General features: G+C 38.9%; 1 protein-coding gene across 6 annotated transcripts in view; it reads left to right on the forward strand.

The window, feature by feature from the left end:
- stau1 (staufen double-stranded RNA binding protein 1) overlaps positions 1 to 21,807 on the forward strand; it is a 62,545-nt gene extending 40,738 nt beyond the window's left edge. For 5 of the 6 annotated variants that reach the window (XM_066702674.1, XM_066702677.1, XM_066702678.1 and 2 more), the window contains 4 exons: positions 528 to 847; positions 1,133 to 1,255; positions 1,959 to 2,038; positions 21,017 to 21,807. In XM_066702674.1, coding sequence (XP_066558771.1) covers positions 528 to 847; positions 1,133 to 1,255; positions 1,959 to 2,038; positions 21,017 to 21,104 — 611 coding nt within the window. In that variant the 3' untranslated portion in view covers positions 21,105 to 21,807. Of the gene's footprint in view, positions 1 to 39; positions 502 to 527; positions 848 to 1,132; positions 1,256 to 1,958; positions 2,039 to 21,016 lie in introns of those variants that run through there. The other variant, XM_066702679.1, reaches the window with a different exon arrangement.
- The last annotated feature ends 5,477 nt before the right edge of the window (positions 21,808 to 27,284 follow it).

Genomic DNA, 27,284 nt, shown 5'->3' on the forward strand with positions numbered 1-27,284 from the left:
ACTCATAGTGTTGTTCTCTGTCTCTGTTTTTTTAAAAAGAAACACAAACCAAACCCACAGTCGCTGCTCCTCCCATAAGAGGGACGGACTTCACAGCGGCCTGCTTTTACAGAAAAAGCTCTGGGACTCCGGCACGGCATGGCACGGCACAACGCTTAAGCCAGTGGAACCGAGGCATTAGACTCCCGAGGAATTTTAGGGCTAAATCTGTACATTTAATTTTTCTTGCTCTTCTATGTTGTACTACAATATGTTTTGTGACAACTGTAAGCCTCCCTGGGTAAGAGCGTCTACTAATAAATACATGTAAATTCCTGAATGCATTCCTCTTATACATGCGTTAGAGACTATAGACATTTTATTTTCCTATAAGACCTTAAATATCATGGGATTTAATTATTTTAATATTACTCGAGTTGAGCTGAGCTGAGCTGAGCTGATTAATTGTGAGGGCGTAAATGATTGTTTAAATTTTTTTTTTATGATACCTGCTGCTTACCAGTAACCCTCGGGCAATTCCCCTGCAGGTAACAAGGAAGATGATTTCCGGATGCCCTTCATGAGTCATCAACAATTGCCAGCAGGGATCTTGCCAATGGTACCAGAGGTGGCTCAGGCTGTGGGTGCCAGTCAAGGACATCATATAAAAGACTACAACCGCTCCCCCATTAATCCTGCTAAGGCCACTGTCACAGCAATGATTGCCAGGGAGCTGCTGTATGGTGGCACGTCTCCAACAGCCGAGACCATCCTAAAAGGCAGCAACAGCCTCGGACACCTCCCGCACGGACCCCTCACCCGACCCTCTGAGCAACTCGACTACCTGTCCGCTGTACAAGGACTCCAGGTATTGATTGGACGCTACTTATAACAGGACTTTGAGGATCTTCCCTAATTTCAAGGACCTCCGATTGTTTTTTGAACAAGGAAGGACATTGGTTTGGTTTTAGTTTTCTGGCAGACATTTTCTTTTTAATTACTTTTGATTTTAAAACGGATTGATTTGTTTGTGGTCACCAAACCTAGTGAGAAGTGGTAAAAAGTGCTTGAACCATATTGTGCTTTGATGTATACTGTCTGCTGTTCAAATTTTTCATGTGTGGTGTCTTGAGAGTTGTGCCCTATTTTGCAGGTGGAGTATAAAGACTTTCCCAAAAACAACAAGAACGAGTTTGTGTCTCTGATAAACTGCTCATCCCAGCCCCCTCTTATCAGCCATGGAATAGGCAAGGATGTGGAATCTTGTCACGATATGGTGAGTTCAGTCTTGTAACTTGTAAAGCATCTTTATCAAACTTTTCCTTCCTGGGCTACTGAGTAGTTTAACAGTAAGTGTCTGAGTGAAGGTTGACTTAAATGTCCAGGTAATGACCTAATCAGTGATAACTGCTTTAGTCCTGGTTACAATGTCTGAGTTCTGCTTTTGGCATTGTGGTCATGAAATGTGAAAAGATGTTCATGGTCTGACAGTGCACGTAATAGAGTACATGTATTGTCTTCTCTCCACCATGTAAAAGGATTGTGTACAATTTTGAGAGTTCCAAATTAACAAATATATATATTTTATAAGTTGCATTTTATTCTATACTATTTATTCCATAATTTGCCACAGCTGTAAAGTATTGGTCTACTCTCTGTAGCATACTGCCACCATCTTTTGATGTCCCTTGTAACATGTTTTCCATTTTGCTGCTTTATGTTGGGAGACACAATAAGGTGTATGTATATACAATGAGTGTATCTTAGGAACACCTGCTCTTTCCATGAAATAGACTGATGAGGTGAATCCAGGTGAAAGCGATGATCCCTAATTGATGTAACCTGTTAAATCCACTTCAGTCCGTGTAGATGAGACTAAAGTGTCACCAGTGGAAAATGTTAGTCTGGAGCCCTAAAAAAAACATTTACACAGAAGCGGTTATTATTGAGCTTAACTGCAGAACTTTTTTCTTCTCCAGGCTGCCTTGAATATACTGAAATTACTCTCAGAGCTGGACCAACAGTCTAACGACAGAACTGGAAACGGACCAATTTCTGTGTGAGTTCAATTCATGGCTTCTCTTGTTCATTGACTAAACACCTGGTTTCACATGACAAAGTTTAATGTCCTTATTTTTTCATCAGGGTATGTTAATCTTTAAAAGGTACTCCATATATTCAGCCAGTATTTGTAACTGTTGTTCTTTCCTCCATATATGTGCATCGCAATGTTAACATATTAAACAACTTCCCTTTCAATTGTGAGATGTTACATTACACAATAAGAGATAAAGGGCTTTGTATGACCTAGAGCTGAAGCTGTATGAAAATTATCATATCTTTCTGTGTATTCGGACGCTTTTGGATGTAGTAGCAATGGCGGGGGATGGCTGGGGAGAGGAGGAAGAGGGAGTTTGAATATTTGCTGCCTCCTTTTCAATTGAGCTTAACTCCACTGATTTTGAAACCACAAATTTGTTCCCACAAAGCTGTTTGTTTACATAATAATTAGTAATGTAATGTATATAATTAGTAATTAGTAGTAGTAATAATTCAGTTTACCTCTATAAGTGAATATGTTTGGAAAATATTTAAGGAATATTTTAATATAAAAAAAAATAGTTTTTAAAAAAGTGATTTCCTCCATTGTCATCTTTCTTCAATGCTTTTTTTTTTAGTTGTCACTGTGCTTTTTCCAGTGTTGCAAATGTGCATTTGTTCATTTCTCTGCTTCAGCTGTGGCAGCTGATTCACAGCTTGAGCTGACACTTCTGAGTCTCACCGTTTTTCTTTGTGAATCCAGCTTGTACTTTGTGCTTGTTGTTGTACCTAGGCACTGTAGCAAATCCATTTTTTTTTATCCTCTCTTCTTGGCATGGTATTGATTTTCAGGTGAAAGCCAAAGATGCCTGTGCTTCATAAATGTATTGGAACTCCAAGTGTTGTTCCTTGGCTAACAGTTTTTCACTCCAGTGCTTTCTCAATCATGGCAGTGCACCTGCCTAGAGTACTTATTTCCAGAACGGGACTTATCAGCTTATCAGGAGTGACATCTGTACCTCATTTCTGTTTCTGCACACTTTGGGTCTCTCCCTGCATGGCTGCATGGCTCACCTCTGCATTGACGCGCTCAGCCACTGCTGTCTGCAGTCCCCTGTTTACTCTTATTTTTTATTTTTTATTTTTTATTTTTTCCCCTCTGCCCCACTTTCTTGAACTGCTGGTCTGGATGATGGCTGCTCACTTTCTGTTAATGACTCCCAACTTATCCAGGAGACTGTTCTTAGTCCTGGTCTGTAGTGACCAGGTGCAAGGCTCAGTGTGACCCTCTTTGGATTTCTGCTTCCTGTCTGTCAAGACAGTGTTCCTCTTGGCTATTACATCAGTGAGTTGCTGGCCCATAATAAGATGCATCTTAATGCTGCTTTTGCTTTCCATCTCAACATCTCTGTTCTGTTTTCCATCTTATCTGGTTGGAAGTTGGAAATCCTTTATCATCTTCCTTTTAAATCTGAGCCACACATCTCACATCTTGTTCAGACACTGGCCTATTACCTGGAATGCACAAATAGTTTAGTATTTTTGGTTCCATAATCTATAAGACAGCATTACATCCCCTCTCTGAGCTGAGCAGCCTGCTCCTACACAAGAGCTTCAGCTCCACTGGCTTCCGTGGCTATGGTCCAGAACCTGGATGGTGCAAGCTTCCCTATTGTCTCAGTACCCTGTCTGTTCAGGTATACCTACAGCATAATAGCACATCCCGCGATTCAAAGGTAAAGTTAGAAAATTAATTGAGGTTCTGATTTTTGGATGAGTTCCTCGAAATTTGGGTTTATGATTTAAAAAATTCATTACATGAAACTGGGTGGATTTTTTTATTTTATTTTTAAAGGAAGTTGTGTAGAAAGTAGGGGTTTATTGCTTTATTAGGTTACAGATGCATATTAACAGATCAAGGAGCCTCTCAAATTCACCATAACCTTGAAGCGTCACAACATCACCATTCAGTTGTAAACTCCATTGTTTTGATAATCATCAAACTCATATTGTAGGATGGATTGATCATTATTAACCAATAGCATATCAATCAAAAAGTACACTTTCATTAGTAATTACCACCACTATCATCATCATACCCTATTTAATCAATAACTGTTTATTATACTGGACTTTTCAATTGTCTGACAAATTCTTAACCAGAAAAAGTTATTTATTGATTCCTTTATTTAGGCTATTTATTTTTCTTACGATTGGCAGGTATACCTGTAGGTAGAATACATGGAAAAAAGAACAACCATGCCATCATTTGAAAAAGATTAGGTGGGCTGCATCTAAAACTCTTTTCTTAAATGCATTGTCCAAAAGTCTTGGGTACAATTCTCAACTGGAAAAACCTAATGTGTAAAAACTATCAACATTTTTCTATTTTTATTCAGTTATTCAGGATATCCAGTTTACCATCTGCATTGACATATTCTCTGTCATTTGATTTCCCACTGATTCTATTTCGTTTTTAGGTTTAACCTGAATGCAAATTATATTACTATAACACTGAGAGGATACAATATATAATTATAAGTAGACTATTATATTAACTATTATAACATTTAAACATATATATAGCCTAATTCAGTTTATAGTTACTGGTGTCTTAAGAACATAAGAAAGTTTACAAACAAGAGGAGGCCATTCAACCCATTGTGCTCGTTTGGTGTCCATTAATAACCGAGTGATTCAAGGATCCTATCCAGTCTGACTTTAAATGTTCCCAAATTTATAGCTTCTACCACATCGATGGGGAGTTTGTTCCAGATTGTGACTTCTCTCTATGTGAAGAAGCGTTTCCTGTTTTCAGTCTTGAATGCCTTGAAGCCCAATTTCCATTTGTGTCCCCGGGTGCGTGTGTCCCTGCTGATCTGGAAAAGCTCCTCTGGTTTGATGTGGTCGATGCCTTTCATGATTTTGAAGATTGGGATCAAGTCCCCACGTAGTCTCCTCTGTTCCAGGGTCAAAATGTTCAGTTCCTTCAGTCTTTCGGTAGGACATTCCCTCCTCTGAACTGCCTCTAGAGCAGCGATATCTTTCTTGAAGTGTGGAGCCCAGAACTGTACACAGTATTCCAGATGAGCTCTAACTAGTGCATTGTACAGTCTTAACATTACTTCCCCTTGTTTTCAATTCTACACTTTTGACAGTATATCCTAGCATTCTGTTTGCCTTTTTTATTGCTTCCCCACATTGTTTGGATGGAGAAAGTGAGGAGTCCACGTAGAACTGCTTCATCTAGTTCTATTCCTCCCATAGTGTAATAGTAGTCCCATAGTAGGACATTTTTGTTACCTGCATGTATTACCTTGCACTTGTCCACATTTATTATTATTATTATTTTTATTTTTATTTCTTGGCAGACACCCTTATCCAGGGCGACTTACAACATAAGTACAATACGTACAAGGCATCAAACATTACAAATTCAAATTTACATTATACAAAGCAATTCAAAGTATAATACAATTGAATTTCATCTGCCAGATGTAGGCCCACAACTGAATGTTATCTAAGTCCCTTTGAATAGCCTGTGCTGCCGAGATTGTATCTGCTGAGCCACCTATTTTGGTATCATCCTCAAATTTGACAAGTTTGCTAACTATCCCAGAGTCCAGATCATTAATATAGATTAGAAAAAGCAAAGGCCCTAGTACTGATCCCTGTGGAACTCACTCCAGTTAGAATCAACTCCTCTAATCGACACCCTCTGTTTCCTATACATCAGCCAGTTCATAATCCATCTACTTATATAACCCTGAATACCTACATCTTCCAGATGTGGAACCTTATCAAAAGCTTTTTGAAAATCTAAGTATATCATATCATATGCTTTCACTTGATCTACAGCTGCAGCTGCATGTTCAAAAAATTCTAATAAATTAATCTGCCTCGTCTAAACCCATGTTGACTATCTCCAAGAATATGGTTTTCATTAAGATGCTCCTCTATTTTATCTAATAATTGTCTCCAACATATTACAGTTGATGCAGGTGAGACTGATTGGTCTGTAATTTCCTGGTTCAGTTTTGTCGCCTTTCTTGTGGATTGGTATGACATTTGCTGTCTTCCAGTCAGTTGGCACATCCCCTGTTCTAAGTGTCTTTTGGAATATTTGAGTTAGCGGCCTAAAAATAATTTCCCTAATTTCTTTAAGTACTGTTGGAAATATACCATCTGGCCCAGGTGATTTGTTTGTTTTTAATTCTGCTAGTCCCTTTAGTACCTCTTGCTCATTTATCCTGATCTCTCTTAGGGTTTGACTGGACTGGTTGTTAACCTGTGGCATGTTAACAATTTTTTCTTTTGTAAAAACCTCTGTGAAGTACTCATTTAGAACATTTACCACATCTTGTTCGTTTTCCAAGATACTTCAATTTTTGCCCTTTATCTGTTTCACTTCCTCCTTTATTGACCTCTTGCTGTTGTAGTATTGAAAAAAGGTCTTTGCATTAGTTTTTAGCTCCAAGACCTATGTTTCTTTCTATTTCCCTCTTTGCTTTCCTGATCCCTTTCTTAAGGTCTCTTTGACATATTCTTTGTAATTTTGTTTTGCATACTTCTATTAAACCATTTTGGCCACTGTTTTTTGGTCCTCAATTTGCTATGTTTTGGTACAAATTTCTCCTGAGCCTCAAGTAGTATATTTTTAAAATATAACCATCCATTTACCATCTCAACCATTTCTATTTCTGCTTCTGTAGTCCTGACTGGGCTTTCCCAGTCTGTTTGGGAAATTGAAATCCCCCATTATAACAGCTACATCCTTGCTACATGTAGTCCTATACTTGCTGAATATCTGAGTTGGGTGGTCTGTAACACACTCCTACCACTAATCCTCCAGATCTCTTGTTCAAAAGTTTGACCCACAAAGATTCTGTTCCGTTACTGGGATCTAATACAAGTTCTTCTGCCTCAATGTAATTTTTCACATATAATGCTACCCCACCCCCTCTTTGATTTTGCCTGTCTCTCCTAAACTGTGTGTATCCTTCTAATTTGTATTCATCCCCGTCATTTTCTGTAAACCATGTTTCCGTCACTCCTACAATATCATAGTCACACGCCAGCACTGTGGCTTCTAGGTCTAACATCTTGTTCCTTATACTCCTGGCCTTGAGGTACAAACATTTCAGGACTTTCCTACTAGCAGTTTTCTTTCCTTAGTGGAACATCTCCCATTGTCAGAGCTCCCTGCCCCCTTGGTCCCTAGTTTAAAAGATTCTCAATTACTCAGCACATACGCTCTCCCAATGCATTAGCCCCCCTTCTGTTTAGATGTAGACCGTCTGGCCAGAAGAAAGACAAATGCTCCATAAACCTAAAACCCTCTTCCCTACACCAATATTTCAACCATGTGTTAAACCATCCTTGGCCATACCTCTGCCCTACCTTTTCCTATGTCATTGGTTCCAATGTGGACCATGACCAGTGGATTTCCCCCAGCTTTGGCCAGTAGCCCATCTACTAGTTTAGGGAGATCTGCAACCTGAGCACCAGGCAGGCAAGATACCATGTGGGTCTCCTTATCACTAGAATACACTGTGATCTATGCCTCTAAGGACTGAATCTCCTACTATAACTACCTCCCTGTTCTGGGGGGAGTGGGCACCATGGTGCTCTGGTGCTCAACTGCCCTCCCATCACCCTCTGACCCGTCACTGTTCAATTCGGTGTCCAGCAGTTGGAACCTGTTGGGAATTTCTAGATCTTGGGATGTCTCTAAGGGTTGTGCTCGCCCTTTTCTGCAGTTACGACCTACTGTAACCCAGCAGTTCTCTACACTTTCCTGCTCTAAGGTATCAACTCTCCTAGGTTTTGGCCTGCATACCATCTCTCTCATGGGCTGATTGATTAATTCTTCTATATCCCTAATACAGTGCAGATCAACAAGCTGAGCCTCAAGATCACGGACCTTGATGTCTAGGATTTCAACATGCTGACCACATTCACAAATTAAATCTTCGTGGATGAGTTCATCCAGGAAGGCAATCATTCTGCAAACCTGACACTGTAGTGGCCACATGCTTCTAAATGTTAGCTTAACTTTTTGTGACCGAGAAACAGCGTATTTCTTTCTCAACAGCTGCTTTAAGACCCCGTTCACACTTATTAGGCCGGCCATGGGCCGCATCAAATTTAGTCCGTTTTTTTTCAGACACCCCATTCACACCTGCGGTTTTAGGAGGCCTAAGTGCGGGCGAAAAGGCGGCCTAAACTAAATGCATGCCGGGAATAAAGAAATCTGCTCAAACCAGTGACGCAGGACATTAGGTCTGCTTACAGTGTATGCGATGTATTTATAATCAAACTTATTAATATCGATTGGCTATTATTCGTATCTATATTTTATTGGAAAGTAATCTTAAACCTTTGCAGCCGAAGCTTTCTAAAATAATTACAAATGTGCTGGTTCAATGGGGAATCTAATTAATATATTTCCCTTTTCAAATGTCTATCTGCGGTTCTGCAAGTCTAAAAGTGCTGTTATACAATTCACCCGAAAATGAAGCACATTTATTAGGAAATCGTATGCATTAGTATGCAATCGTATGCATCAAAAGCAGCCTCTGTGATGCGTCTATAGTGATATCAGACAGCAGCACTGTGCACTTCCTGCGGTTTCTGTTTTAACTTTATCTTCCATACACATTGTAAACAGCGCTTTAATTTCTGCATCGTCCCAATTGTCACCTCTAACGCTGGCATTTGGGATTGTACTGCTCAGCTCAATATAACTGCATTTCGGATTGCATAGTAAATAACTGGTCTCGTATTAAAATGCAATGGTTTGAATGGAAACCTGCTTCAGTTTTTATATAGTTTAAATGCAAAATTTGGATAATTAATAAAGTTATGGGCCCGTTCATAATTTCACAATGCAATTTCCACGTGTAAAATGCATGCTGTTAAATTTCAGACTTCAATCATACTTAGTACAAGAACAAACAATAGCAAGTTTACCAGCTACACACTTTTATTTTAATCTACCGAGTAGTTTGAACTGTTTACATCATTATAACTCATTACTTAGCCTAGACTTTTATAATATATATAAAGATGTGAGCTAGCGAAATGTATCAGTACATTTAAGGCTATAGATCGATATGACATTCAAACAATATAGAGACAATACTGTTTGTCCTGCAGTGCTGTAGCTGTGTCGGTGCCCGTGTTTATTCTGCGTCTCTCTGACTCAGACACGCAGTCTCTGGGGGTGGGGCTTGAGTTGCTGACGCTTTCCGCCCGGCGCGTTCACATTTATATGTAGGCCGGGTCGAAAGATTTAGGCCGGGTCGAAAAGCGGGACTAGTTTTGACCCGGCCCTGGGCCAGCCTAAATCTCAATTGTGAATGGGGTCTAAGTAGCTTTTATCTACCTGCCCCCAATTCACACCTAACTGACTCCACCTGGCTCCTCCTGCAACAGAATTCCTGCTAGTCCTTGACTAAATCTCCCTTCTACAACCTATTTACTTTCACCAACTCAGCAGCTGAACTGAATTGACTTCAATTAAGGCAAACGTAAAACAAAATGAGCAATGCTAAGACTGGTCTGAAACTGTTCAAACAACAAGATGGCTGCCTCTCACCTGTACTCGCCTGTCTCTGTCTGTGGCAACTTGTAAATACTTCTATTTCAGTTCCATGTTCTTCTCTTCATTTGAATCACCAACAAGTGCGCATGCTTATAGTCACTGACAGGTTATTAAGAATCCCCCCAGTCCTCTGAAATAGAGATGTTCCGTTAGTGTTCCAGGCCACATGCATTCTACAGCCAGTACAAAGCCCATTTACCCTTACTGTATTATGAAACATTTCTGTTTAAACCAAGGGTTTAGTCACCACCTAATATCTACTTATTTGGGTAATTAAAAAATCCAGGGAAATTCTTGAGTTGTGCCTCGGTTCCACTGGTTTAAGTGTCTGTGCTGTGCCATGCCAGAGCTTTTTGTAAAACCTGGCCATTGTTGGAAGTCCGTCCCCTGTTGTGGGAGGAGGCACAGCGATCGTGGGTTCTGTTCAGGGGATAAAATGAACTTTTTTGGCCACTAGCCACTGTGTCTGGTGGAAGGAAAAATCCTACCAGCCACTTGGTATTTTTACCAGCCACAAATGCATGAGAATGTGTAAATGTGTCGTGAACATGTTTAAACATGCCATTTATTCAGGTAATTAATCAATCACAATAACAAAGGCTAATCGCACACCTGTATAGACTAGACAGGTGTGTATAAAGGAAAAGGATCTGGATAGAAAAAAACATGCTCCAACACACTGTTTCTACTTGCAAGTGTTATAATGTCTTTGACCAAAACAATGCATTATATTGAATTATAACACTTGCTAGTTTGAGTTTTCAAATTTATCAATCATATATGCAATAACAGGGCAGCTAATGGGGATCTGTATAAACACACTAAACTAACACAGGAGAAGGGGTGTTATATGGTTACACATTATTGCTCTTCATACTCCTCTTTCTCTTCACATAATCTGTCACCTGCTTTATCAACTGAGAATTCCAGGGCTGAGAGAGATCCTTTGGATTGGCTAGATATTCATATAGTCACGGTCTGTGATTGGGTAAAAAATATATAATCTCTAGAGATGATGACAGACCTTATTGTCCTTTCCAGAGGTCAATACTATACCTAAATGCTGCAGTTGCGCAAACGCCAGCAAAGACGCAATGTAAACAAACCGCACATTTCTCTTCAGCAGAATCTCCGCTACGCAGCAAAAAAAAGCCTGTCTGTATCGCAGATCATTTCCACAAATTAGTACACTGTAATTGATGCATTTGATGAATACTTACAGTGAGGGAAAAAAGTATTTGATCCCCTGCTGATTTTGTACGTTTGCCCACTGACAAAGAAATGATCAGCCTATAATTTTAATGGTAGGTGTATTTAGTAGCAAGAGACAGAATAACAACAAAGAAATCCAGAAAAACGCATTTCAAAAAAGTTATAAATTGATTTGCATGTTAATGAGGGAAATAAGTATTTGATCCCCTATCAATCAGCAAGATTTCCGGCTCCCAGGTGTCTTTTATACAGGTAACGAGCTGAGATTAGGAGCACTCTCTTAAAGGGAGTGCTCCTAATCTCAGCTCGATACCTGTATAAGAGACACCTGTCCACAGAAGCAATCAATCAATCAGATTCCAATCTCTCCACCATGGCCAAGACCAAAGAGCTGTCCAAGGATGTCAGGGACAAGATTGTAGACCTACACAAGGCTGGAATGGGCTACAAGACCATCGCCAAGCAGTTTGGTGAGAAGGTGACAAGAGTTGGTGCGATTATTCGCAAATGGAAGAAACACAAAATAACTCTCGGTCTGGGGCTCCATGCAAGATCTCACCTCGTGGAGTTTCAATGATCATGAGAACAGTGAGGAATCAGCCCAGAACTACACAGGAGGATCTTGTTAATGATCTCAAGGCAACTGGGACCATAGTCACCAAGAAAACAATTGGTAACACACTACGCCGTGAAGGACTGAAATCCTGCAGTGCCCGCAAGGTCCCCCTGCTCAAGAAAGCACATGTACAGGCCCGTCTGAAGTTTGCCAACATCTGAATGATTCAGAGGAGAACTGGGTGGAAGTGTTGTGGTCAGATGAGACCAAAATCGAGCTCTTTGGCATCAACTCAACTCGCCGTGTTTGGAGGAGGAGGAATGACCCCAAGCACACCATCCCCACCGTCAAACATGGAGGTGGAAACATTATGCTTTGGGGGTGTTTTTCTGCTAAGGGGACAGGACAACTGCACCGCATCAAAGGGACGATGAACGGGGCCATGTACCATCAAATCTTCGGTGAGAACATCCTTCCCTCAGCCAGGGCATTGAAAATGAAAATGGGTATTGCAGAATGACAATGACCCAAAACACACAGCCAAGGCAACAAAGGAGTGGCTCAAGAAGAAGCACATTAAGGTCCTGGAGTGGCCTAGCCAGTCTCCAGACCTTAATCCCATAGAAAATCTGTGGAGGGAGCTGAAGGTTCGAGTTGCCAAACGTCAGCCTCGAAACCTTAATGACTTAGAGAGGATCTGCAAAGAGGAGTGGGACAAAATCCCTCCTGAGATGTGTGCAAACCTGGTGGCCAACTACAAGAAACATCTGACCTCTGTGACAAGGGTTTTGCCACCAAGTACTAAGTTGAAGGGGTCAAATACTTATTTCCCTCATTAACATGCAAATGAATTCATAACTTTTTTGAAATGCGTTCTTCTGGATTTTTTGTTGTTATTCTTTCTCTCACTGTTAAAATACACCTATCATTAAAATTATGGACTGATCATTTCATTGTCAGTGGGTAAACGTACAAAATCAGCAGGGGATCAAATACTTTTTTCCCTCACTGTATCTAACACAACTGTGTTATATAAATCTCTATGTAAAAATACATTAGAAGACGTATGGAAATGGCATAATAACAGCAGACCTGTCGACTCTCACGCACTTCGTGTCAGACTCTTGTATTATTGTTTCCTGACATTATCACAATTTCAAATTAACTATAAAGGTTGTGACTATTTGTTTCATAAAGGAATATTTTGCAATTACAGCTGTAATTGACTGACCAATATGTTTTTCTTTTAAATTTTTTTATACATTTTCACTCAATTGCCAGTTTAGCAATGTGAGCTGCAATGAAAATGCCTTAACAGTAGTGTCCTTGTGGCAATGTTTTCCGGTCACAACAGCGAAATATAAAATGTATAAGACATATCTAGCTAGCTAATTTATACAGTCTACTTGACTAAACGATTGACCTGTCCTGTCCACACAACACTCAGACTGCCGCTCTGCGTTCGGAAACACAACTGTGCATTCGAGTTCCAGCGAATACAGAATAAATAGCAAAAGCTGGCTGTGTGTGTATAATGTGTTTGTTGCTCCTCTTTCCTTTTCTGTCTTATTATAATTCTGAAACACTTTGATGCAGGTAATTAAAAAGCCAGTAATTATGACTATGAAAAGTCATTATTTTTCCACATCCTTAACCCGCAGGAACCTTGCTTCTGCTTCATTGCTCTCCATGAAATATGTGCTCCTGGACCGAAGACTGTCCAGCTAGATGCCATATATTTTCAAAAAACATTATATTGCGGTTTGCCAAATCAACTAACATACCAACACTACAACGTCAACAAATTAATTCGTATTTTGAAATATATCGACAAATACGCTAAGAGAAACAAAAAAAAAAAAAAAAAAAAAGTTGAGTTCTGGTACACTTGGTGGCTACCTGCCAAAGTGGCTGGTAAGATTGACAGATTTACCTGCCACTGGCTAAATCTACCCGCATTTGGCGGGTGTTAATTTTATTCCCTGGTTCTGTTTCATTATAAAAACAAAGACAGAAACAGCACTACGAGCAATAGAGCCTAATGTGGAAAGGATTTTTTCTGGCAATTTTATTCTTTCTGCTTTACATGATTGCAGACAGAGTAATAATTACATGCTTCTGTTAAGAAATATTAGGAAGAGCTAAACGTGTATAGACAAGATTTTATTCAGACAAGCATTATGTTACCGTAAGAAAACCTTTCCATGTGCAACAATAAAATAAATATTTAGGGGGCTGAAACCCTATTGTAATTGATAGGATTATTATTAGGCTTCCATGCACGAAGTGCTGGAAGCCTATTGTTTTTGATAGGATTTTTATTTTTATTAGGCTTCCATGCACGAAATGCTGGAAGCCTATTGTTTCTGTTAGGATTTGTATTATTATTAGGCTTCCATGCACGAAGTTTTATTATTATTATTATTATTTATTTATTTCCTTCCGCCAAAATTTCTAATGCAACTAAAACGCTCATACATGCATGAAAACTCACAAAACTCGCAAGTGTTGTAGACACATCTTATACCTACAAATGCAGTGAAAACTACACGTGTTGGTCACATGGTGCCGCCACCATGTTGCGATGAGTGTCGAAATTGTGAAATGCTACAAAAATCTTCTTCTCCAAAACCAACTGACACATGCATATGCCACTTCATACACATACATACCTTATGCCCTACTGTTACGCTTGTTCATCAGAAATTGCTCGGTCTCACGCTTTGTCCGCCAGGCTGCATTTTCTGATTCAAGCTTTGGTGCCTTCTACTCCAAGACACTTATTCCCACTGTGCCACAAATTGGTATGCATGACAGTACTATAGAGTACTACCAAGGTTGTTAAAGGCGAGTTGCCCCAGTAAAAAACATGGGTGCTGTGGACCAATGAAAAAAAACATACGCGCCACTTCAGACAAGTTACACATTTCCTAGACACTGGAATGCAGTACGCACATGAAACTCTGCACATGTGTGTATGCCTCTGCCATGAAGAGAAAACCAGAGAATTAAGTTTGTGGGGTACACGGTTTAGTCGTAATGTTGGATTTAACATGAATTTGCGTGCGAATATGAAAATGGCTACTACTCCAGAATGATAAAGCCCAGTGCCCTGAAACTGTGCATGTATTACATAGACACTGCAATCTATCAAATGTGCAAAAGGCAAGTGACTGCGTGCAAAAACATGGCAGCCACAAGCAAATTACTGAGCACATATGCAAAATATGCGTATTTATAAAAGCATGAACTTTGACCCAAAAAAAAAAACATGAGCCATATTCAAAAACTCACCAAACTTGGCACAATAATAAATTACAATGTTATGCTTGATTGTGGTGAGTTTTGTCACCAACGGTGACACGGTGCACTGGTACCAATGCTGAAGGCCATGTCACATGCAGCAGTGAATATCTACAGAACAGTGAATCCTAAGGTGCTTAAATTGTCAGTGATTAACATTTGTACAAACATCTGTCAAATTTGAAAAAGCCAAGTTGATTGGACAAAAAACATGGCTGCTATACACCAATGAAAAAGACAGCCTCAACCATATACTAACATTCGTTATGTAGACCTCTACCTCCATCATGTGGACAAACTTGGAAATTGCATTCTGTATCTTCAATGCAGAAAACTTGAAATTTTCAAATGTCCATAAAACGCTTATACATGCATAAAAACTCACGAAACTCACAAGTGTTGTAGAAACCACTTATACCTACAAATGCAGTGAAAACTGCACATGCTGGTGTCATGGTGTTGCTAAAAATTGTAATAGGAATCTAAATTGTGAAATGCAACAACAGTCTTCTCCAAAACCAAATGGCACAAGCATATGCCACTTCACACACATGCATACCTTGTGCCCAACTATTACACTTGTTCATCAGAAGCTCCTCTGGGGCACGCTTTGCCTGCCATGTAGAATTCTCTGATTCCAGCTTTGGTGCCTTCTACTCCAAGCCACTTATATCCACTGTGCCACAAATTGGCATGCATGACACTAGTACAGAATCCTACTATGGGTGTCAAAGGCTAGTTGCCCCAATGAAAAACATGGGTGCTGTGGGCCAAAGAATAAAAACATGTGCGTCGCTTCACACAAGTATCACATTACCTCTACACTGGAATGCAGTATGCACATGCAACTCAGCACCTGTGTCCGTGTCTGTGCATTGAACATAAAACCTGATAATTAAGTTTGTGAGGTACACGGTTAAGCCGCAGTGTTGGATTTAACATGTGTCCGTGTGGGAAAATGAAAACAGCTACTACTCCGGAACTCTAAAGCCCAGTGGCCTGAAACTTTGCGTATCTTACATAGACACTGCTATCTATCATGTCTGTAAGAGGCAAGTGACTGTGTGCAACAACATGGCAGCCACAAGAAAATGAAAATGCAAAATAATCATATTTATAAACGCATTAAATTGACCCCAGAAAAACCTATCAGCAAAATTCAAAAACTCACCAAATTGTGTTAAATTATGTCACTTATGACAGCAAATATCTTCAGAACTAATGCCTAGTGTAATTAAATTACAAGTGATTAAGTGATTAGACTAGTACAAAGATCTGTCAAAGTTGATGAAGCCAAGTTGATAGGACACAAAACCTGCTGCTGTACAACCAAAATGAAAGCTTCACATGTCATCCACATCATAACATTCCTTATGTAGATCTCTACCTCCATCATTTGGCCACACTTGGGAATTGTATTCTGCATCTTGAATGACACAAGAAAGAAATGTTCACATATATGCTAGAATTCAATGAAAAATACAATGGTACTTTACATCAGTGAAGAAAGCAATGAGGAAATTGAAGTCCACTGACTTAGAATACATACTTCAAATGAAAAGAATGAAAACCACAAATATATACTACAGTGGATTGAAATTGAAAATTACACATTTAATAACACATGCATTTAAACTACAATATGCCTGCTCAAATCTGAAACCTACTGATACAACATGGAAGCCTTAAAAGTTGCATGCACGCCGTTTTCTTGAAAAGCCTATAAAAACCACAAGATGAAAACTCATGAAACTTCACACAGTAATAGATGGCTATGTAGTGCTATGCCATATGCAATATGGAGGCCATAGTGGCTTAAGTGACACATTTTGGAAAATCTACAAAAATCTTCTCCGAAACTGCAGACGGGACAGATGTGAAACTTGGTGTGTGAAGTTATGTTATGGCCTATATTCAGATTTGTTCAAGACAAGTCGATAAGTCACATGGTTTGGCAGCCATATTGGATTGACCAAGAATCTTCAAAGATCTTCTTCTCTGAAACGGTTGGTCCGATTGATACAGAATTTTCTACACGTGACCTTGACTAGCTCCTCTATCAGATTTGTTCAAGGCAAGTTGATTGAGAAAACAAGATGGCCACCATGAGCCAATCAAATTTCAGAGATTGTCAAGTTGCAAATAAATGCATATGGTGCAGTAAGGAACTATGTTAGAATGTATTGACTGTATGTATGACTGATACAGGGTTCATCCCATAAGCAATGTGGTGGTCACTGGTCATTATTACTATTATTATACTTATTTTTTCTTCTCTTCCACCAGAATATGTTCAAATGCTTATAACTTTTGAACCGATGTCTAAAAAGTCACCAAACTTGGCATGGATATAGGAGTCTATGGCATGGTCACTCGACCACAACATGGTGCCATCATGTAACACGGTTTGGCAGCCATCTTGATTGTAGTCCAAACAAAAAATGTCAGTTTTCAAACATTGTTTTCTCAGGAACGGTAAAGATTTGAGATATGAGACTTATAGTACATACTGCGCTTATGTTAGTACTTGATTTGGCTATTTCCGAAAATGTATAAGTCACACGGTATGGCAAGCATCTTGGATTATGCTGAAAACAATTCAGCCTTAATTTCTCATAAGCCCTTAAACTGGCTGATGTGTGCTTTGGTATACAGTATCTTTGGACTGTGTTCTATACACATTCTTTAAGAAAAGTTCCTACATAAAAACACATGGCAGTAATGAATAAAAGATTTTGACTTACTGTAAATTTTGTTCAATTTTAAGCCTGCAATGACATACTGTCACCACTGGTAGCAGCATATACCACAATGAGCACTGAGAAAAAAAACAAAGCGGCCATCTTGGGCATGTACATCGTAACAACAAAGTACTATCAGTCACTTGCAACAGTATTAGAGTGGAAACTATTATTTTAAACACAGAGACACTTCTGCATGCAAATACAAATATTGTAAACTGAGTTGTGTTTGTAGTTAGGGTTGTTTCAGCTGTAAAGAAACCGTGAAGGAAAGCGAGCGAGAAACAGAAAGTGAAAGTAAAAAATGTTCTTAAATGTGATTCTCAACACGCAGTAATGTAAGGTATTAAAGTAAATACATTAATATGTACAGTGGTACAACAGCAATGACGTTGCTGAATCTGTAGTGGTGGGTTATTGCTTTCAAATTAAAGTAATTTCAAACTGAGATCACGAGTGCGTGACTTCCTGTTTATATCATGTTACCGATGCAACACGGGGGGCATAACTTCGTGCTCTTCTCTCTCGGTGAAATCATAACTTATGGTAACATGTTATATACTGATCTGTGCAGAATCGCTTGGTCTTTTGGAGTTGAAAGGGTGAACATAAGACGTTTCTTGTGTGAGCTATACCCGAGAAAACGGACATACTCGGTCAGGCACAATAGTAAAAACGAATTGCTGCTATTTGCCCCTTATTGATATACTTTGCTTTTCCAGGTGTAAGTATATATAACACACACATCATTAATCAATATGACAACCAAATGAAACTTCAAATAAACATCTAAATATGGTTTAGAAGGTAACTACGAATGTATCATCTGCAGCAGTTATGAGCTGCTTACAGTTTATTTTTATTTGCTTGGTTTGTTTTAGTACACAAACGAGTCAGGGATTCTTTCAGCTATAGTAAAAAAAAAATACCAGAGACAAACCGAAAGTGTAACAAAAACTATTATTAAATGTAATGAACAACACACAGCAATTAAAGATATTTAAATACACACAGGAAAATTAACAGTGGTACAACAGCAATGACTTTGCCGAATCTGTAGTGGTGGATTATTGCTTTCAATTGAAAGTCATTTCAAGCTGAGATTGGCTGGATCCTGCATCAGTTCCTGTTTAAATAGATAGGGGGGCACGACTTTGTCCTCTTCTCTCTCAGTGAAATCGTAACTAATGGTGACATGTTATATACTCAATTGTGCAATTTCTGGCTCTACACAGTAGAATTGAAAGAGTGAACATTTACTGTGTGAACTACACCCGAAAAAGTGGACCCTACTCACTGAGGCGCTTAATATTAATAATTGGAGATATTTGCCCCTTAATGAAAAACATTGCATTTACAACCTGTAATTATGTATTATGTGCACATCGGTAATCAATGTGATACAATGGAACAAAGTAAGCAACTAAATGAGGTTTAGTGATGGTATCTGTGAATTGAAAACCTGCAGCAGTTCTAAGCTATACAAGTTTTTTGATTGATGTACACAAATGAGACTTGTAGAATAAAGTGTTTACTCATTTATTATGATACCAGAGCTATTTATATTATAACTAATTTAATTAAAAATGATACATTGAAATCAAATCAGGGAGTGGGAAAACCGATTTTGTCAAAATGTGCCTTCATCTGATTTATATGATTAGGAGTCTGAAACCATACATTTCTTGACTGGAATCACCTGGAAGCCTCAATAGTATTATTATAATAATTTCTCTGCCATTATTTTCAAAATCTTATACAAACAATACACTTGATAAGGGCGTCTGCCAAGAAATAAAAATAATAATAATAATACAGTGATACACAGCTGTGTAGAGTGATGCCATATGCAATATGGTATCCATATGTGAGATGGGCTGGTGGCCAGTTCGGTTTAAGTGACACATTTTGGACAATTTTCAAACGTCGTCTTCTCTGAAACCACAGGTACGATCGATGTGGAATTTTGTACACATGCCTTTGGCTAGATCCCTCATCAGATTTGTTAAAGGCAATATGATTGATGAAACGAGATGGTTGCCATTAGCCAATCAAATTTGAGGAATGTTTAAATTGCATAAGGTGTATAAATGAATAAATGGTACTGTGTACATGTGTACTTGGCCCCCTCCATTGCTGCTTGCAGCTATATTTGCTATTTATTATTATTATTGTAATCATTATCGCAATATGTGCTAGTAGATATGCCTTTTAAATGGCACAACTTGGCTCCCTTAACTAATTACTAATTACTTAATACAGATTTGTAACTGCAAACACCACTTTTGTTTTTGCATATTATGTTTCATTTACTTAACAGACACCCTTAACCAGGGCAAGTTAAAAATACACGTTTCAAGAAAAAAACGTACAGTAACAACAGCTACAATATAGCAGGTTATTATTTAACTAAAGTGTGCATGTTTCAAATTAATACATTTATAAAATCCAGATCTGCTGTATTTATTTATTAATTAATTTATCTTGTAAATGGACACGTTAACTAAATCGTGTTCGCCTTCATACGGATAGTCTCTGCGGGGCTGTTATACAACAAACCTGCACAACCTTCACAGGACGACGGCAAACACAGTTGTTCATAAAATATTAATAAAATCATCTGCTCGGATTATTATCCTTCAGTTTATTTTTAACTAGTCTTGGCACTGCACCAGGTCCTGTGAAATCTGTGTTCGGCAAGTTTTTGATACACTCAGATATTAACTGTAAGCAGTGATTTTTTCTGTACGTGGATTTCACTCCATGCTGCTAATAAAACTAATTTCTTGATGATCCCACATGGCACCACAAGATTATATCTTCCGACATAATGTAGCTGATCTCTTCCCTGTCTGTCAAGCACACACCTCTGCTTCTGAAATAGAAGTATTTCTTTAGTGGGCGTGACGGACACTTACGGCCACACCTGGCACCAGATAGTTAAGCGTCCAGAAAACCTGGACGTGTCTGGATGCTTAAGCCAGTGGAAACACCCATTTACGCATCCAGGGGGGTCCGCCAGTGGAAACGGGGCATTATTCAGTGGTGGTCAAGTCAGAACCAAATCATCATGTCCTTCAAACCCTTAACTATGAAACCAGAGCAAGTATGGTCCCACAAAGTGTTCTATCCATTACTCAACAGAAAGGGAGTCTCCGCAATATTCATTGTTGAGCTAAAATAGCCAAAATCAAAACACTGAGGTTGGAATCTGGTTAAATTCACACATAATGACCCAGTTTCCTCCTGTTGATTTGTTAAGACTGTTATAAAGTCTTAATGCTGCTCCTAGTTCATAGATATATCTGCATGGGATAACCGTTATTGAATTCCAGGCTCGTATCACAGAGTTGTCTTGTACACTGCCAGGAGTCATCTTCTGTTAAACACACATGAGTGAAGACACAAGTGAACGAGAGGTTCAGGTTGTCAATAAGAGCAATGACAGTTTTGATGTATCACAGTTCATTAATCACGCAAAGAAAAAGGGTATGCACTGTTTGCAGTCTGAAGTCTTTTGGTCTGAATTGCAGAAAAAATGATTAAAAATAACTGAATGTGTTGATGTATTTTTTCTAGGTGTGTAAAACAAGAAATGGAAGGTGACTCTCTTCTGAAACAGGCTAACTCAAACACCCTGGGACAAACCCTGGATGGCACAGCATAAATAGGGGGGAAGAAAATAAAGCACCAGAGAAAATCAGATGCTCCTAACTCAACTGTTTTAGAAGGCTACAGTTAGATGTGCCACTGTAGTATCTAAATAATCACAGTTGTTAACACTTTTGAAATGTTCACAGTTAAACAAGATTGATTTTTTTTTCGTAATGTTTAATTGTATACATTTTGTTTTCTAGAAACTTAGTTTTTAAAAATTAGCTGGATCATATCCAAGTATGTGTTTTTTTCTGTTTTGCGGGATGTGTGAAGAGAGATCCGTGAGTGAGATTTTGAATGTTTAGTTTTCATTAGATAAGGAATTATTTTTGTTACTCCATCTAAATATTTTTTTTTAACCCCAGTGTTATCTTACGGGTGGGTTCTGTTTGTGTTAAGTACAGATGAAGAACTTCGTGGATATGATGAAGCTAACAAAAGGCAATTGATTTTCCTTGAGTGCTTTGAAAAGTGTTTATCTACATTTCCATGTAGGGCTGAAAAGGTTTTTGTGATTTAATGTAATGTTTGTGTTGTCATGTGTTTGTTGCCGGCAGTAATGTGGGCAACAAAAGTTTCTATTGCATATGGTCCAAGCACGATACCCCCTTGCAAAGTTCTTGTAATGCTTCAACTTGTCATTGTTAACCATAAACTTTTTTCTCCCCATGGAATGTAAGTAAAACTTGTGTGCTTTTACGCACAAAACAAAATGCATTTGTTTTTGACGTTTTCTTTCCAGTAATCTTGGTTTTACACACTGAAAGTTTGAACTTCAATTCAAGAGGAGTGTGTACTGCATCCCAATTCACCTAACAATAAACAATAAATACATTTTACACTAATATTACTACTCAAGATTGAACCCCACATACCTTTGCATTTCACACTGCAAATCGTAGCTCTCCTGTTCACATGGTCTTTACAGGTCCCTGCTCTAGCTTTGATGATTTGTTTGATTGATATGTTGGTATCAAAAAACATTTTCGTAGCTTTAGTGACTGGAAATCATTTTTTAAATTATTTTTCTTTGTTTTTTTAGATATCAAGAAACTCAAAACCAAGTCCCCTCTTCCCCATTTCCTTGGTAACCACTTTATTCAGCTGGGCACTGCAGCCCCGTCTCCTTTCCAGCAGACACACGCACGCACGCACGCACGCACGCACGCGCGCGCGCAAAGACACACACACATTGCCTGATTCTTGTCAGCTTGAAGTGTCTGTGTAAGCCGCCCTCTGCTTCTTGTTCCCAAGGTCCCCATCTTTCTCTCAGCATATTGCTTTCTTAGTGCCCCTTCCTCTTCCATCTTATACGTTTTTAACTTGTTTGTAACTTGTATGTATGAAATTTGTATTTCATAATTCACAACACGTCTCAGACATTAACTGAGTTTCATTTTTTTCATGTTTCCTGTGTTTTTTTTTTTTTTTTTACTTAGCCATTTCCAAAAATAACCATATTTATTTACATGAAACATTACATATTTTAACTTATGTTTTGTGATTGAATACATACATATTTCCTTATGTAAATTAAAAACTTCTCCTTAAAACATCCAGGTGCCTCCAAGGATGTTGTCAATGTCATTGTCTGAGAGCTACATTAGTCTCAACAGCATTAACACTTGGCATGAAGCCTTTGTTAACCACAGTTATGCTAGTGATACTATAAAATGTATTATTATTGATCTATCCTGATGTACAGGAAAATATATTGAAAATGTTTTCAGTGTGAGTGTTGGTTTGTGTTAGGAGAGTGCAAGGGTTTCTAAAACTGTGCTATAGCTTTACAAACCTCCCCCCAACATAAACAGCAATACCCATCTATGATGATGGGTATTTTACTAAAAATCACTAATTTATTATCATTATAAAAATATGATGATTTCTGTACTAAATAAAACGTTCAAAAAAAGAACACCTGATTTTTTGGTTTTTAAAAGTTGGCAGGTATGTCTGAGTTACCCCTAATTAACTCATATACCCTATTGCTATGTATGGTATGTTTCCATGGCTTCAAAAAATGAAAATGAATATTGTATGTCCATTGCCATGCCAATGGCATGCCAAAAGCAAATGCTTCACCCAAAAGAGTGAAGCAAATAATTCAACAACAGTGGCTGTGGCAGGCAGGAGTAACAACTGAAAGAGAAAATACATGGATAATTTAAAATCCCAAACTAATCTTTTCCTTCCAATTAGTCAGCTTGCATCTGATTTAAATATCCAACAGAAGCCAATGGTAAAATTAACAAAAAATTAATACAAATTCTGATGGGCAATATTGCAACTCACAATCCTCTAAAACCCTATGATGGAAACAAAGTCCTGAAAATCATTGTAATTATTTTCTTAGTTGTATTTGGACCTTGTAATTTTGACTGACAGTATACACACACAAAAATGTATAATATAACTGAAATCTGTTAATTGGGTTTCCTTTTTCCCTTTCCTCGTCATTGATCTTATTGGTAATGCACTTGTTTGTGCATGCACTTGTCCGCACCAAAGAACTTGTACTACAGTGTAGGACTCGACGTTGGCTTCCAAGGGCAGTGACCCTGTACAGAGGATAGGAAAGAAGAAACCTATTGTTACAGCAATTATACCCAACGTGGTATATTTCACATATTACTTAAGAATCAGATAATGCTATTTATGTGTAAAGACATTAAAATAAATATTATTTGGAATGTCTGGCCATTAAAAATCTTATTTTCAACACATAAATAAGTATTTAGCATTACTTCATTTCCTGGAATCCTTTTTATTACAGTGGCACTAAGTACAATTGGGATGGTTTGAATTAAATTAATAGGAAACAAACCTGCTTATGAGGAAGGATTATGAAGTAAAAATAGACTAAAAAGTGAAAGTAAACCAGTCCTTATTTAGCTTCATCTCTCCATTAAAGGGAATTTATTTCAACTGTAGATACAAAATATCAGATTGTGTTAATATTGTAGCTAAACAGAAGCTAAAATAGTTTCATTCAAGTTCTACAAAAAAAAAAACAGCAGTACTGATTTGGCACAAATTAAATTATCTCAAGTCCTTTAAATTTGATGCTAATTACAAAAATACAAAAAATAACTATATTGCATTGTCTCTAATAAAAAATATATTGTTTTTATTGTTCAAGGTATATATGTTGTTAACGATACCCACGCTCTGGCGAACATAATGCGAGGGATGATGATCATTGGCTGGTTAGTGAGAATAGCATCTTGTACACAGTAGTCTGTGGAGGGATAACACTTTGCATTTCATCTCTTAAGGCCATGATACACTAGGAAATTTCCATGAAATCCGGAGTGAGTCTGTCACACCACACTTGCACCAGAGTAAGATTCGCACTTTCTCAGGGAGGACACCAAAACCCAATGGAGAAGTGGAATATGATACCTGGCGCACGCAGGTGGAGCTGCTAATATGTGGCACTGCTGTTTCTGATGCTCAGAAGGTGAGGAGGATCCTGGAGAGTTTGCTGAGTCCAGCTTCTGATATCGTCAAACCGCTTTGGCATAACCTCACCACCCAGTGCGTATCTGAGCCAGCTTGAATCTGCCTTTGGGGTGGTAGAAGATGGAGAAGAACTGTTTGCAACTTTTCTGATGCTGGTGAGAAGTAATCTGATTATTTGCAATGACTACAGACTCTTCTAAACAAAGTTATTTCTAGAGGGGGAGTTCCTGTTGAAGACTCAAACAAGCACCTCCTGAAACAGTTCTGTAGGGGATGTTGGGATCAGACATTAATCATTGGTCTCCAGTTGGAGCACAAGAAAAGCAGCCCACCACCATTTCCAGAACTGTTACTTCTACTTAGAACAGAAGAAGATAAGCGATTGGCAAAATTGGATAGGATGAAGAAACACCTGGGGAGCTCTAGGGCTGCTGCACATGCTCACACAGTATATGGCATTGCTTCTGATGACAAGGAAACAAGCATCTCTTTAAGTATGAAAAAAACAGATGAGACACAACAGCTCATGAACGACATTGCAGAGTTGCAAAAACAGGTTGCGTCCTTATCAAAGAAGCACAAAGGAAATATCAGCAGGCCATTCCTGACCACTGAACCTCCTCAAGAGGCTAGTGTGAAGAGCAGTTGTCTAGTCGCTAATGAAAGAACTACTACCGTTGCAGCAAACCCTCGCCTACCCAGACCCTGGTTCTGTTTCAAGTGTGGTGAGGATGGACACATAGCTGTCCGCTGCTCAAACGATCCAAATCCTGCATTTATCCTTCAGAAGAATACAGAGCTGAGTCCCCTCACATGTCTTTAAACTTGTAGAAGCTCCTGTTGAGGGACACTCAGGAGCTGAGAATGTACATCAGTTTAGTCCCAATTCATTTGAAATTATACTGAACCAGCAAAGAAAACCAGCAGAACTGAGTAGTCAAAATTAAAAACACCTTCCTCGTGGACTAGTAGGACCTTGATGCATTGCATATGTTTTCATTGAGGGAGTGGAATGTGAATCTATTCTGGATACAGGTTCACTGGTCTCAACTATCTGAGAGACTTTCTATATGAACAACTTGTCATCCCTTCCTATTCTCTGTTTGAGATAGATGGTGCGGGTGGGCAACATGTTCCTTATCTTGGCTATATTCAAGTTCTTCTTTTGTTACCAAGCAAAATCACTGGTGTAGAGGAAGAAATAACATCTTTGGTCCTGATTGTTCCAGACTGTCACTTTAACAGCCAGATTCCCTTGTTGATTGCGACAAATGTATTAGACGGGCTTTATCAGAGCGGCATGGAGAGAGAGGGGATAAAGTTCCCACAGTGGTCTGATATCATTAATGACTGTTATATGTTGTTTCAGTATGTTGAACCATGAGAGACAGAGACAGATCAGTGAAGTTTGGCTGCACAGACACGGCCCTGTCACCATTCCTGCTGGAAAGAAAGTGTGCCTCATTGGTGGAGTCCGGGTGAAGAAATCCATTTCTCAGACTTCATTTGTCGATTCACCTCAAGCTTCTCCACTGCCAGGTGAAATCTTTGTGGAGGGAGCTGTTGTTACCATTCCCTAAAAGTCCTCAATCAAGATCCCAGTTAAGAACATCACCAACCACAATGTCACACTGTTGACTAGAACAATGATAGCTGAGGCGATGGTTGCTGATTGCATTACGCCACTGAAATCAGAGCAGTCCATCTTGAATGTCCAGTTACAGAAAGACCAACTTACTTTTGGCCTCAATGATTCTGCCATCACTCCACAATGGAAGAAGCTAATCTTAGAGAAGCTGAATAGTGTATCTGAGGTGTTTGCCATGGATGAGTCATCTTATGGGCACACTACCACAGTAAAGCACCACATCAGAATGAGAGATGAGACTCCCTTCAAAGCAAGGTCAAGACCAATACATCTGTGTGATCGGGAAGTTGTCAAACAACATTTGTGAGAACTTCCCGATGCTGGGATCTTCAGAGAGTCCGAGAGCCCCTTTGTGTCTCCTATAGTACTGGTGAGAAAGATAAATGGCGAGATAAGGCTGTGTATTGATTATAGGAATTTAAATATGAGAACCATCAAAGATGCATATGCTCTTCCAAACATCGAAGAGACGTTCTCTGCCCTGAGTGGGGCAAAGTGGTTTTCAGTTATGGATCTAAAGTCAGGGTGGAAATGGCAGAGGAAGATAAACACAAAACGGCATTTGTATGTCCCTTGGGGTTCTGGGAGTTCAACCGCATGCCACAGGGAACCACAAATGCGCCAAGCACCTTTCAATGCCTTATTGAGAGATGTGTGGGAGACCTACACCTGATTGAGGTTTTAGAGTTCCTAGATGACCTGATCGTTTTCTCAGAGACTTTGGAAGAACACAAGGAGAGGCTAATGAAGGTGTTAATTTGGCTTAAAGAATACGGCCTAAAGCTGTCCGCTGATTAATGCAATTTCTTTCAAACTTCTGTTAAGTACCTTCGTCACGTTGTTGATGCCAATGGAGTTCACACTAACCAAGAGATCTCTGCATTAAATAATTGGCCTCGTCCCACCAACAGGAAGGAGCTGAAGTGTTTCCTAGGCTTTGCTGGATACTACTGGTGCTTTGTCCAGGCTTATTCCAAGATTGCTAGACCACTGAATTGCCTAATAGCAGGATACTGTCCACCTAGGAAAAGGAGAAAGATCTACAAGAGAGACCGTCCACCACCTCTTCTTAATGCC

This window comes from Amia ocellicauda, chromosome 4 (genome assembly GCF_036373705.1).
Source record: "Amia ocellicauda isolate fAmiCal2 chromosome 4, fAmiCal2.hap1, whole genome shotgun sequence".
Taxonomy (NCBI): domain Eukaryota; kingdom Metazoa; phylum Chordata; class Actinopteri; order Amiiformes; family Amiidae; genus Amia; species Amia ocellicauda.